This window comes from Pleurodeles waltl, chromosome 6 (assembly GCF_031143425.1).
Source record: "Pleurodeles waltl isolate 20211129_DDA chromosome 6, aPleWal1.hap1.20221129, whole genome shotgun sequence".
Lineage (NCBI taxonomy): Eukaryota > Metazoa > Chordata > Amphibia > Caudata > Salamandridae > Pleurodeles > Pleurodeles waltl.
In genome coordinates, this window is record NC_090445.1 from 812,256,155 (window position 1) to 812,268,186 (window position 12,032).

Genomic DNA, 12,032 nt, shown 5'->3' on the forward strand with positions numbered 1-12,032 from the left:
ACCCACCCATTCACGTACACTGGCATACACGCATTCACTCATTCACTGGCATACACGCATTCTAATATGCATTCTTCCAGACATACTCACATGCATTCTTACACACAGACACACTGACATGCAGACACACACTCACTTCACCATTCTTACACACATTCACTCACACGCATACAACCACACATACAATAAAACACACTCAGACACTTTCACACATGCTCACACACTCAGACACACACACACAACACCGCCCACCCTTCCACCCCTCACCCCTGTCGGACGTCAGACTTACCTTGTTCGGTAAGGAAGTCATCTGGCAGGGAAGGGACACTGCTACCACCAGCAGCACCCAGCCAGCAGAACACCTCCAAACCGTATTTCTGCTCAAAATATGGCTGCCGGCGTTCAACTGGCGGGCCGGTGCTGGTGTTAAGAGCGCCAGGTCACCACCATCCGCCAGTGTGAACACTGACGGATTTCCACCGTTATTGTGGCAGAAGTCAGGCAGTGCTCATAATCTGGCGGACAGATGGTCGCCGCCACAGTGGTGTGTTGGAGGCTGTCTCTGCAGCGATAGGTGGTTATTACCGCCATAGTTATAATGAGAGCCTATATCCGATACATGAGAAACATTACATTTCCTGCTGAGCAGCACAATATCGCGCATTAGGAAGCAACACATTAATCCGGTATTCCGCTAGCACTGGCCCCATTGTGCTATGTTCCAGCATATCACATAGAAATCCCATTAGGCAAAGCAGAGATTTGTGAGACATCCTGAGAGGTGTACTGGTGTGTCCCTCCAGGAGAGAGGCGGATTAATGGTGCCTCGTCGGCAATATTTCACTATCAAACATTACACAGCAGAAGCTAAGGACAGTTCATGAAAAACAGCAGATTAAGCACTAGCGTGTTCACGAGCTTTGAGGGAAAGGGTGCAGGTACATTAATATATAGCTAAAATGCAGTTTTTTATTCAGCTCCAGCGACCACGGCTCTGCTCTTCGGAAAAACACCCCCTTCCTCTGAAATTTCGGAGGTCACATTAAGACCACACGATGGTAATAGTCATGCGCACATTTTTCATCTTCCTTGTCAATTAAAATGTTAATCTGAAATGAGTTCACAGCCATAAAAGATGAATGCGTGTATCCCGCCTGGGGAGGTTTTATTATTGTTAAGGTTGAACACTCACGTCCGTCAGTAGTGCGCGCCTCCATGTGCACAAGGTCAGCCTCCTTATCCAGTCCCGCCACCGACCTGCAGAGAAGAGGAAACAGAACACCATTGAGATCAGACGCAGTGCTGACGGAAGTTAGGACAAAGAAACTACATTTTCTCTTGACGAAGACACTTTTAATACACCTCTATGCTTGTTGTTGAAAAATGCCCAGTCAGAAGAATTTACAAAACTACCAGTGAAGACATCTTCGAAATCAATAACTGAAAAAGGCTACAAATACATTTTTTAGCAAGCAGTGCCAATGGCGAAGGAGACTTTTATCAATAATACTTTGTGAGACAGGGATGGTGAATGGAGTTTTTGTACCGAATTGAAAATAAAATTGACACTCCTAGGTCTCTCCCCAAACACCACATAAAGGCAAATGTTTTGTAGTATTTTGTCACCAATACGAGGTGACCTGTGGACACCACATACTTGTTTTTTGCCTAATATGCTGCTCCTCTAACCTCTTGGAATCCCAGTTGCTAACTTGCTTTAAGACTTGTAAGCATCAGGATTCCTTTCAATGTCACCATTGTGCTTTTCAAATCCTTTTTTTGTGGTCGGACCTGATAGCGCACCTGTCGCCAGACAATTATGCAAGCATCACTAGAGAGGGGCTTTGGCTTTGCCCACATTTTGGGAGCCAAGAGTACATGTTTGATTGGGCAGAAGTTGCTTGTTTCACAAAAAAGTGCCTGCCATTTACACAGCTGTGGTAATTTGGTTTATTTACCCAGCTACCTGAGTTTGAACTTCCAGGGCACACACATGACATTGTAATGCCATTAAAGTATCTTAGGTAGATAATGTAGGGTGTTTTTCTCTGGCAACAGCAAAGATGGGAGGAGGTCAGTCTTTATCTTACATGAATAGCTTGGCAGTGTAACTGCGACCTGACCTATTAACTTGGACCGATACTATTCTACAGTTATTTGCTTCCACACAAATACATATTAATTTCCACGCAAATTACATAGAGCACCCATTTAAAGACAGACCTAATGGCATTACCAAAGCTTGTGTCTCCATTCATTCAATGGACTCCCTTCCTCCCTAGCCTTTCCTTTATGTATTGAAGCACTGGACAGGTTGTAGGGTTATTGCAAGAAGTAATAAATACCACAGGCAACACATTAGCAAAGATTTGGTTTCCATTTCTCAAAACTCTTAATCACGTACAGTTCATTCACAAATTTCAGGTCAGATGGACTTTAAGATATTGTATATAGGATAAAGCACTGCCTGCTGTACATTATATTGATCTTGCAAATCATTGAGGAGTTCCACAACCATATAGAGGAACAAGGCCAAATGCTGAATTCCTTTATAAGGTTGCAGATGGTCGAGGCGAGTCGCAATATTCTTATCATGTACGACAGGGAGTAGTCTATTCCTTCCAATACATGGAATAATCATCACATTTCCCTCAAACCACTTAACTTATTGGTGTGTAGTTCTTTCACATGGAAGAGAGAGCATGTTTGTCATCATGACAGAAATATAATCTGAAGTGCAAAATTAATCACATCAAGAAACTGTTAGATAAAAGGCGCAGTAGCTTAGAATATGTAGAACCATAGAGAAGGATTCTAACTTTTCTATAATTACCTTTGGAGTGCCAAAAATAAACATGTTGCCATACATATCTCCTTTATGTCTGTCACTGTAAAGCTAGAAAAACAGAGCAGAAGAAAGAAAAGCCATGTTTGTTTTCAATCTTTAAACAGCTGCTAAAAGTATACTCCGTGACCTGACCTTCATTCCCTTCCGTTGCTAGCTTTTGCAGCAGGCATTGCAACATAAGAACTCAACTGAAATAAGTTATTAGAGTTGAGCAGCTATGTCATTTCTTTTTAAATAGAAGACTAGGTGCATCACAAGATACCTATTTTATATTGAATTAGAGAACTGGAATGTTTAGAGCTCCATTGAAGACAATGGAGTAACTCAGGGTTTATAATGGCTCGTACAAGCCTTCTGATTCAACACACTCCAATGTTTGTCTTTCTGTTCCTCCTTTTTCAATTTACAACATTCTACCCTCAGTGATTGGAATGTTCTAAAAGCTTTATAGCCCTTATGCCTCAGGCTATCCGGGTTGTTAAGGAGTCTCTCCCACGTTAAAGGCCTGAGCTGGCAGGTTCAGGCCCTTTAACAACCAGCATAGACCTTGGCAGTGGTCTATAGGGCTATTTTATAGGTAGGCAACAGTGAATTACGGGGATGTTTTTCCCTGAGGGATTCTAAGTGATAGCAAATAGGCAAAGAGTGCAAAACTCGAGTTGCCTATGATTTCACTCATAACCTGAGGTGAAAATCATCCCTAAATTCACTTTTTATCCATCTCTAATGTTACATTACGTATTTTCCCCCAAATCATCTGCCTTTGCTTTCAACTGCTATGCAGGGGAAGAGTAGATATGGGGAACCCATACATAATATTGCCTCTCCTCCCTTCTGTACCCAAATGTAAAAACAAAAAAAAACAAAAAAGTGACCTCCTGCCATCCAACCCATCACTCTCTGTGCCTTCCCTTTCTCTGTTACAGAACATGTGCTCCCTGCTTTCCAGGTCTGGAGCAGCCTGGACTTCCTTCATGGTGTAGGAAGAATAAAGGTGGGATTATCTTATTTCATTTGCTGTGGTATAATTATGTGAAATTACAGCACAATTATGCAAGATTATGTGGGATTACATGAGGAGCCTACCCTGGCATGTAGCACTTTTTTCTTAATGCAAAATGCACCCTTGCTTCCAAAATAGACCAGAGAATGCATTTTGCGCTCAGAAAGTAGCTCTAAAGAAGACGAACAGCAACAGCCAGCAGCTGCTTGCATTCGCTAAATTAATTGTTCCTGAGCACCTGCGGTAGGATTTTAGTGCCAAGTTACTCATAATTAAGAAAATAGGAGTAATTGCGATATTTTCAATACTATGTGTGTCAGAAGATTAGCATGAATACCAAAATTACACACACTACTCTGCTCTAATTACAATCAATTTCACCCAGGCCCCAACAACAGTGGGTAACAAACAACTTTTGTTAACAACTGCTGCTTTGTCATAGCAGTGGTTAGAACTGTCAGCCTTAGGGTGGTTTCCCTCCAACTTTTTGCCTTCTTCCTCCATTTTTCTGACCTTGTTTTTGCTGGTATTAGGACTCTGCTAACCAGTGCACAAGTGCTTGTGCTCTCTATCTTCTAAACATGGTAATACTGGCTTATCCCAAATGAGGATATTTAATTTACGGGAAACATCCTTTTTTACGACTTTTTTATTACAAAAGTCGTGGTTAACAAAAGCGTAACAACGCTTTTTTTAACCACGACTTCGTATTTTTGTGCCTTAACTACGTATGTTCTGAACAACGAACATGCGTGGTTAAGGTACAAAGAAGGGAGTTGGCGAAGGTAAGTGGTGGGTTTAGGTTTTGGGGTGGGGTTGGGGGGGTGGGGCGTTTTTGGTTTTGGGGAGGGGGTGGGGGGTTAGGGGGTTTTAGGTTTTGGGGTGGGGTTGGGGGGTGGGGCGTTTTTGGTTTTGGGGAGGGGGGTCAGGGGGTTTTAGGTTTTGGGGTGGGGTTGGGGGGTGGGGCGTTTTTGGTTTTGGGGAGTGGGTGGGGGGGTCAGGGGGTTTTAGGTTTTAGGGTGGGGTTGGGGGGTGGGGCGTTTTTGGTTTTGGGGAGGGGGTGGTGGGTCAGGGGGTTTTAGGTTTTGGGGTGGGGTTGGGGGGTGGGGCGTTTTTGGTTTTGGGGAGTGGGTGGGGGGTCAGGGGGTTTTAGGTTTTAGGGTGGGGTTGGGGGGTGGGGTGTTTTTGGTTTTGGGGAGTGGGTGGGGGTCAGGTGGTTTTAGGTTTTAGGGTGGGGTTGGAGGGGTGGGGCGTTTTTGGTTTTGGGGAGTGGGTGGGGGGTCAGGAGTGGGGCGTTTTTGGTTTTGGGGAGTGGGTGGGGGTCAGGGGTTTTTAGGTTTTAGGGTGGGGTTGGGGGGTGGGGCGTTTTTGGTTTTGGGGAGTGGGTGGGGGGTCAGGGGGTTTTAGGTTTTGGGGTGGGGTTGGGGGGTGGGGTGAGGGATGTAGGGTGAATGGTGCCTATTGCTAATGATTTTATCGGGAATGCCTTTACAACGAAATATCGTTGTTAAGGCATTCGTGGTAAAATCATTAGTAGTAAGGACGAGGTCAGTGTTCCGACCTCGTTGTTAAGGTTAGTAGTTGTTTTTAATTCGGTGTTCCGTCATATAATCTTAATTTACCAATAAGCCCCTAGTAAATTGCACTATATGTGTCCAGGGCCTGTAAATTACATGCTATTAGTAGCCTGCAGCGCTGATTGTGTCACCCACCTAAGTAGCACTTTAAACATGTCTTAGGCCCACCATTGCACAGCCAGTGTGTGTAGTTTTAAACTTCCATTCTGGCTTGGCACAATACACAATTTGCAGGGCCCACACCTTCCTTTGTGATACATATAAGTCACCCCTAGGGTAGGTCCTGGACAACCCAGAGGTCAGGGTGCCATGCAGTTAAAAAGCAGGACATGTACTTTCAAAGCTATCAATGTCCTGGTAGTGAACAAATCTTACATTTTTTTCTCACAACTGCAAGCCCTATCCCTCCCATCGGATCACAATGAGTCGCTTATTACACTTTATAGGTGTAATTTCCAAATGGGAAGAGTATACTCCTTTAAATCTGGTGTTCCAGGAATCACAATTTAAAGCCGTAACTTATGGTGAAGTTGAATTTTAAATTGGAATCCTAAAAAATGCCACTTTTAGAAAGTTGGCATTTTCTTGTGTTAGCCATTTGCTGCCCGCAGCCTGTCTTTCGTCACAAGACTGGGTGTAGTTGGTAACTGTGCTTTGCGTTTTTCCCCTTGACAGACGTACAAACAATGGGAGCTTAGGTGCATCTCGATGGGCCAACATTGGCGGGAGGGAGGAATGAGCTTGACCTAGCCTTACTTAAACCTGAATAGGCTGTGTCCTGTCCACACAGAAAGGGCTGCATACCCCTTGTCATTAGTTTGAAGCAAGCGCAGGATATCTGTGTACTTCAAAGGCATGTCTTTAGAAGTCGCCCCCACTTCAAACGGACTACTGGTTATAAAGACAGGACTTCAGATGCTACTAGTTTAGTACACTTCATGACCGATAGGACTGGGTTGAAAGGGGAAGTGGTGCACTTCAAAACCACTCTTTGAAGTTTTCCTCCACTTCAAAGGCACATCTGGGTGTATATATACTGGGTCTCTGACCCCCTAAAATCAGACACTTCTGGACCTACATCTGGACTCTGTCAGAGGGTCTGCTGTGCTGCCCAAACAACTCATCTGGACTGCTGTTCTGGAAGGACTGCTCTTCTGCTTGTTGCCCTGCTGCCCACCCTGACTTTGCTGGAATGACTCTGCCTTCCCCCACATGTGCTCACCAAGAGCTTTGACTGAGCTTGCCCCCTGTTCTGACATCACAGAGACTTAATCTGAAGGAGAAAATCCACAGCGCTGGAAAAACCAACGCAATGTCTGCAAAATTCAACACAATGCCTGCAGAATCGATACAGCGCCTGTCTCACAGCTGAAAAATCGCCCCATCGCCTGCCAGATTGACACAGCCCCTGTTGTCTCTTCACAACACATTTAGAACTTTCCATGCATCATCCCTGGGCGTCAAAATACCCCCAAATCGCAGTGAGGAATGAAGGCTGTGCTCCCGGAAATCGACGCATCATCTTGCTGCGAGAAAAGAAATGATGCATCACCTGTCGCCGGGATGGAAAAAAACAATGCATCAATTTACTTTCCAATGCCTCTCCTCCTCTGTGGCCCTCTGCGTTGTTATTTTTGTTGCAGCCCAGGTACTGTGCTAAAAGGATACAACCACTGATTCTTCAGGATGGAGACTCACCTAAACCTTTAAAAAGTAATGACTTGTGCATATTAGATTTGTGTCAGTTTGGTCTTCTTTTATTCAGTTCATATTATCTATTTTTCTAAACTGGTGTGGAGTACTTTTTGTAGTGTTTTCATTGTGTTACTGCATGAGATATTGCACAAATACATTATACATTGCTGTCTAAGTTAAGCCTGCCTGCTTTGTGCCAAGCTACCGGAAGATGAGCACAGGATAATTTAGATTGTATTGTGATTTACCCTGACTACCACTATGGTCCCTACTTGGACATGGTTCATTCCTCCACCAACTAGAGACCCAGGGGCATATTTATACTCCGTTTGCGCCGAATGTGCGTCGTTTTTTTCGACGCAAATTTGACGCAAAACTAACTCCATATTTATACTTTGGCGTTAGACGCATCTAGCGCCAAAGTTCATGGAGTTAGCGTCATTTTTTTGCGTGAACACCTTCCTTGAGTTAATGATATGCAAGGTAGGTGTTCCCGTCTTAAAAAATGACTGCGATGCATATGCGTCGTATTCATACTCCCGGGCAAAAATGACGCCCGGGAGTGGGCGGGACTAAAAAACCTGCATTTGCGCCGGATTTTAGCGCCTGGGTCAGGGCAGGCGTTAAGGGACCTGTGGGCTCAGAATGAGCTCAGAGGTGCCCTCCCAAGCCCCCAGGGACACCCCCTGCCACCCTTGCCCACCCCAGGAGGACACCCATGGATGGAGGGACCCATCCCAGGGAAGACAAGGTAAGTTGTGGTAAGTATTTAAAAAAAAAAAAAATTGTGGCATAGGGGGGCCTGATTTGTGCCCCCCTACATGTCACTGTGCCCAATGACCATGCCCAGGGGACATAAGTCCCCTGGGCATGGCCATTGGGCAAGGGGGCATGACTCCTGTCTTTGCTAAGACAGGAGTCATGTTAATGGCGTCTGGGCGCCCGCAAAAAATGGCGCAAATCGGGTTAAGACGATTTTTTTGCCTCAGCCTGACTTGCCCCATTTTTGGACGCCCAAACACCATTTTTCCCTACGCCGGCGCTGCCTGGTGTACGTGTTTTTTTTTCACGCACACGAGGCAGCGCCGGTCGGCTAACGCCGGCTAACGCCATTCAATAAATACGGCGCCCGCATGGCGCTTCAGAATGGCGTTAGCCGGCGCAAATTTTCTGGCGCAAAACTGCGTTAGCGCAGTTTTGTGTCAAAAAGTATAAATATGGCCCCCATTTTTTAACACAATGCCAGGAAGAAGGTCTACTATGCTTCTAAAGGACTGTCACTCTGCTGGACTGCACTCTACTGAACTCCTACTCTACTGTGCTGACCTGCTGCCTACTGCTCTCCTGCCCAGGTGAGAAGGACTGGACCTGCATCTCTCCAACCCAGAGTGACTCCAATGGCTAGTTGGCTGGCCTCCTGATCTGAAGTCTCAGGGACATAACTGAATTTCAGCCATCCTGCTTTTGCACCTGAACTGTGTCATCTGTGAGTCTACCTGCCAAGTGGAGCCACTCCAGTCCTGGACACTTGTACTGGGCGTAAGGTGTTTGCCAGTGGACCTGACGAATTCTCTCTGCTGATCGGCACATCCCTGAGCAGACCCAATGCATTGCCACTGCTGCGTGGGTACACCCACTGCAAAAAACTCATATCTCCACCGCGTCCTGGATCTTGAGTCCAACACATTGCCTTTGGAACTGCTGTTGCATGGCACTTCCCTGGAGCAGACATTCAAATGTCTCATCGACGGCAGCCTCAATGACGATGCTGAACCTCTGCATCGAAGCTTTACCTATCTTTAGAATTGATGCATTGCCTCAACTGTGCATCTCATCCCCAACACTGGTCTTCACCTTGCAAGCCCATCGACAGGATCCTCAGTTTCGATACAACAGGACCAGCCACATCTCGGAACCAATGCATCGCCTCAGTGCTGAGATGCATCTTTGATGCAAATCCACACAACGTTCAGCAACCAGAAAGTAAGGTACTTTGTTCAGCCGGCATAACATGGTCCCTGTAGCCAGCCCATGCGCCATCATGGTCAACCTGAACCTGTGACTTTGTCCCAGTCCAGTTCAACCACATATCCCCAGTAGTGTTCTGTGACACTATTTTTAATTAAAACGTAAAAATTCAAATTCAAACTATGTTGCATTGTGTGGAGCCCTTTGTACTATTCCCATTTGCGAAACAGAGCTATGCAAATTGCACACCAACTGGCATGCAAATGGCAATGTTATGCAAATGCAACCTATATAGCAACATGCTGCATTGCAAACTGTCCGTTTATAGGTGGGCACAAAATTATATGAATAAGGATCATTAACTAGGCAGATTGCAGTTAGCGACCCCCAGTTATTGGCTTTGAATGCAGGGATCAATCAATCAATCAGGAATTTGTAAAGCACACTACTCAGGTGCTGAGGTAGGGGGGGTGCTGTTACTGCTTGGACAGCCAGGTCTTGAGAAGTTTCCTGAAGAAAATGAGATCTTTGGTCTGATGCAGGTGGGTGGGAACAGTATTCCACATCTTGGCGGTAAGGTGCAAGAATGATCTGCCGTCAGTTGTAGTTCTACGGACTCGATGGACAGTTGCGAGGGCGAGGTCGGTGGAGCGGAGATGCCATGTCAGGGTGTAGAAGGAGAGCTGTCTGTTGAGGTATTCTTGTCCGGTGTTGTGCAGTGCTTTGTGAGTGTGGGTAAGGAGTTTGAAGGTGATTCTCTTGTTGACTGGAGACCAGTGCAGGTCTCTCAGATGGCCTGTGATGTGGCAGTGGTGGCGGATGTCCAGGATGAGGCGTGCAGAGGTGTTCTGGATGCATTGCAGCTTCTTCTGGAGTTTGGCCGTGGTTCCTGCGCAGAGGGCACTACCGTAGTCCAGTTTGCTGCTTACGAGGGCTTGGGTGACTGTTCTTCTGGTTTCGGTGGGGATTCATTTGTAGATCTTTCAGAGCATGCGGAGGTGTTGAAGCAGGAGGAGGAGATCGCGTTGACTTGCTGGGTCATGGATAATGAGGAGTCCAAGATGAATCCTAGATTGCATACGTGGTTGGTGGGAGTCGGGGCAGCTCCAAGAGTGACAGGCCACCAGGAGTCATCCCATGCAGAGGGAGTGGGGCCGAAGATGAGGACTTCCATCTTGTTGGAGTTGAGTTTGAGGCAGCCGTTTTTTATCCATTTGGGGATGACCTTCATTCCTTTGTGGAGGTTGGTCTTGGCAAGGGAGAGGATCAGCTGTGTGTCGTCGGCATAAGAGATGATGTTACAGCTGTGGTATCGGGCAGTGTTAGCGAGCGGGGCCATGTAGATGTTGAAGAGGGTCAGGCTGAGGGACGAACCCTGGGGCACGCCGCAGATGATTTTGGTGGGCTCCGAGCAGAATGGTGGCAGGCAGACTCTCTAGGTTCTGCTGGTGAGGAATGAGGTGACCCAGTCCAGGGCTTTGTCGCAGATACGTGCATTGCAGAGGCATGAGCGTAGGGTGTGGTGGCAGACGGTGTCAAATGCGTCAGAGAGGTCCAGGAGGATGAGGGCCGCAGTTTTGCCATTGTCCAGTATGGTTCTGATGTCATCGGTGGCAACAATGAGGGCAGTTTCGGTACTGTGGTTGCTGCGGAATCTGGATTGGGAAGGGTCCAGGGTGCAGTTCTCCTTGAGAACGCAGGTTAGTTGTCTGTTGACAGTCTTCTCGATTACTTTTGCCAGGAAGGGGAGCAGGGAGATAGGCCAGAAGTTTTTGAGGTCATTTGAGTCCACCTTGTTTTTTTTTGAGGAGGCTATTGATCTCGGCGTGTTTCCAGCTCTCGGGGAAGGTGGCGGATTCGAAGGAGCTGTTAATGATCTTCCGTAGTTGGGGTGCAATGACGGAGCTTGCTTTGTTAAAGACGTGGTGAGGGCAGTGGTCAGATGGTGTGCCGGAGTGGATTGTGTTCATGATTTCGATGGTGCCGCTGTCATTGACAGGGGTCCAGGAGAGCAGGAGGTTGGTCGGGGGTGAATCTGTCGTGTTGGTGGTTGCCAGGGGGGTCTGGGCGCTGAATCTATTGTGGATGTCTGCAATCTTGCGGTGGAAATAGGAGACTATGGAGTCACAGAAGTCTTGAGATGGCGGGATGTCGTTGGAGCTGGGGTAGGAGTTCCTTCACGATGTTGAAGAGCTCCTTGTGGCTGTGTGATTTGTTGTTGATTCAGTCTTTGAAGGCGGTTCTCTTGGCGGTTTGGATGAGTTGGTGGTGTATGCGGATGGCATTTTTGAAGGCTGTGTGGTTGTCTAGAGTCTGATCTTCGCGCCACTTTCTTTCAAGTCTATGGCAGGTTTGCTTAGATTCAAGGAGGTCAGTGGTAAACCAGAAGGCCCTACTGTTGGTGCGTCTTTTGGGGGGATTCTTGATCGGGGTGAGAGTATTGGCACAGGTGTCGATCCATTAGCTGAAGTTGCAGGCAGCTGTGTCAGTGTCGGTGGTGGGTTCAGGGAAAGTGTCACAGTGATCTTGTTCCATGTGCAGTGGGGGATCTGTTGTGGGTGGTGATGTGTTGTGGGTTTCTTGAAGGAGAAGTGGATGCAGCGGTGATCTGTCCAGTGGAGTTAGGTGGTGTGGCTGAATGAGACGTGATTGCTGGCGGAAAAAATAGGATTGAGTGTGTGCCCTGTGGAGTGGGTTGGTGTCATGACGAGCTGTTTGAGGCCGAGGTTGGAGAGGTTGTCGAGCAGAGTGGTGGTGTTGTTGTCGTTGGTGTTCTCAAGGTGGAAGTTTAAGTCCTTGAGGAGTATGTAGTCAGTGGATGCGAGAGCGTGCGTGCTGATGTAGTCGGTGATGGAATCACTGAACTGCTGTCGGGGGCCTGTAGACGAGGGTCCCTCGGTGGGTGGTGTTTGGATCAGTGTGGATTTGGGAGTGCAGGTGT

The 12,032-nt window shown here is 47.0% G+C and overlaps 1 protein-coding gene and 1 long non-coding RNA gene across 2 annotated transcripts in view; one reads left to right on the forward strand and one right to left on the reverse strand.

Annotated features, from left to right (window-relative positions):
- Window positions 1-12,032, reverse strand: part of SORCS3 (sortilin related VPS10 domain containing receptor 3) — a 2,578,554-nt gene that overhangs the window by 927,749 nt on the left and 1,638,773 nt on the right. The window contains exon 6 of the mRNA XM_069239432.1: window positions 1,193-1,257. Coding sequence (XP_069095533.1) covers window positions 1,193-1,257 — 65 coding nt within the window. The remainder of the gene's footprint in view (window positions 1-1,192; window positions 1,258-12,032) is intronic.
- Window positions 1-12,032, forward strand: part of LOC138300268 (uncharacterized) — a 133,933-nt gene that overhangs the window by 115,135 nt on the left and 6,766 nt on the right. The window lies entirely within an intron of this gene.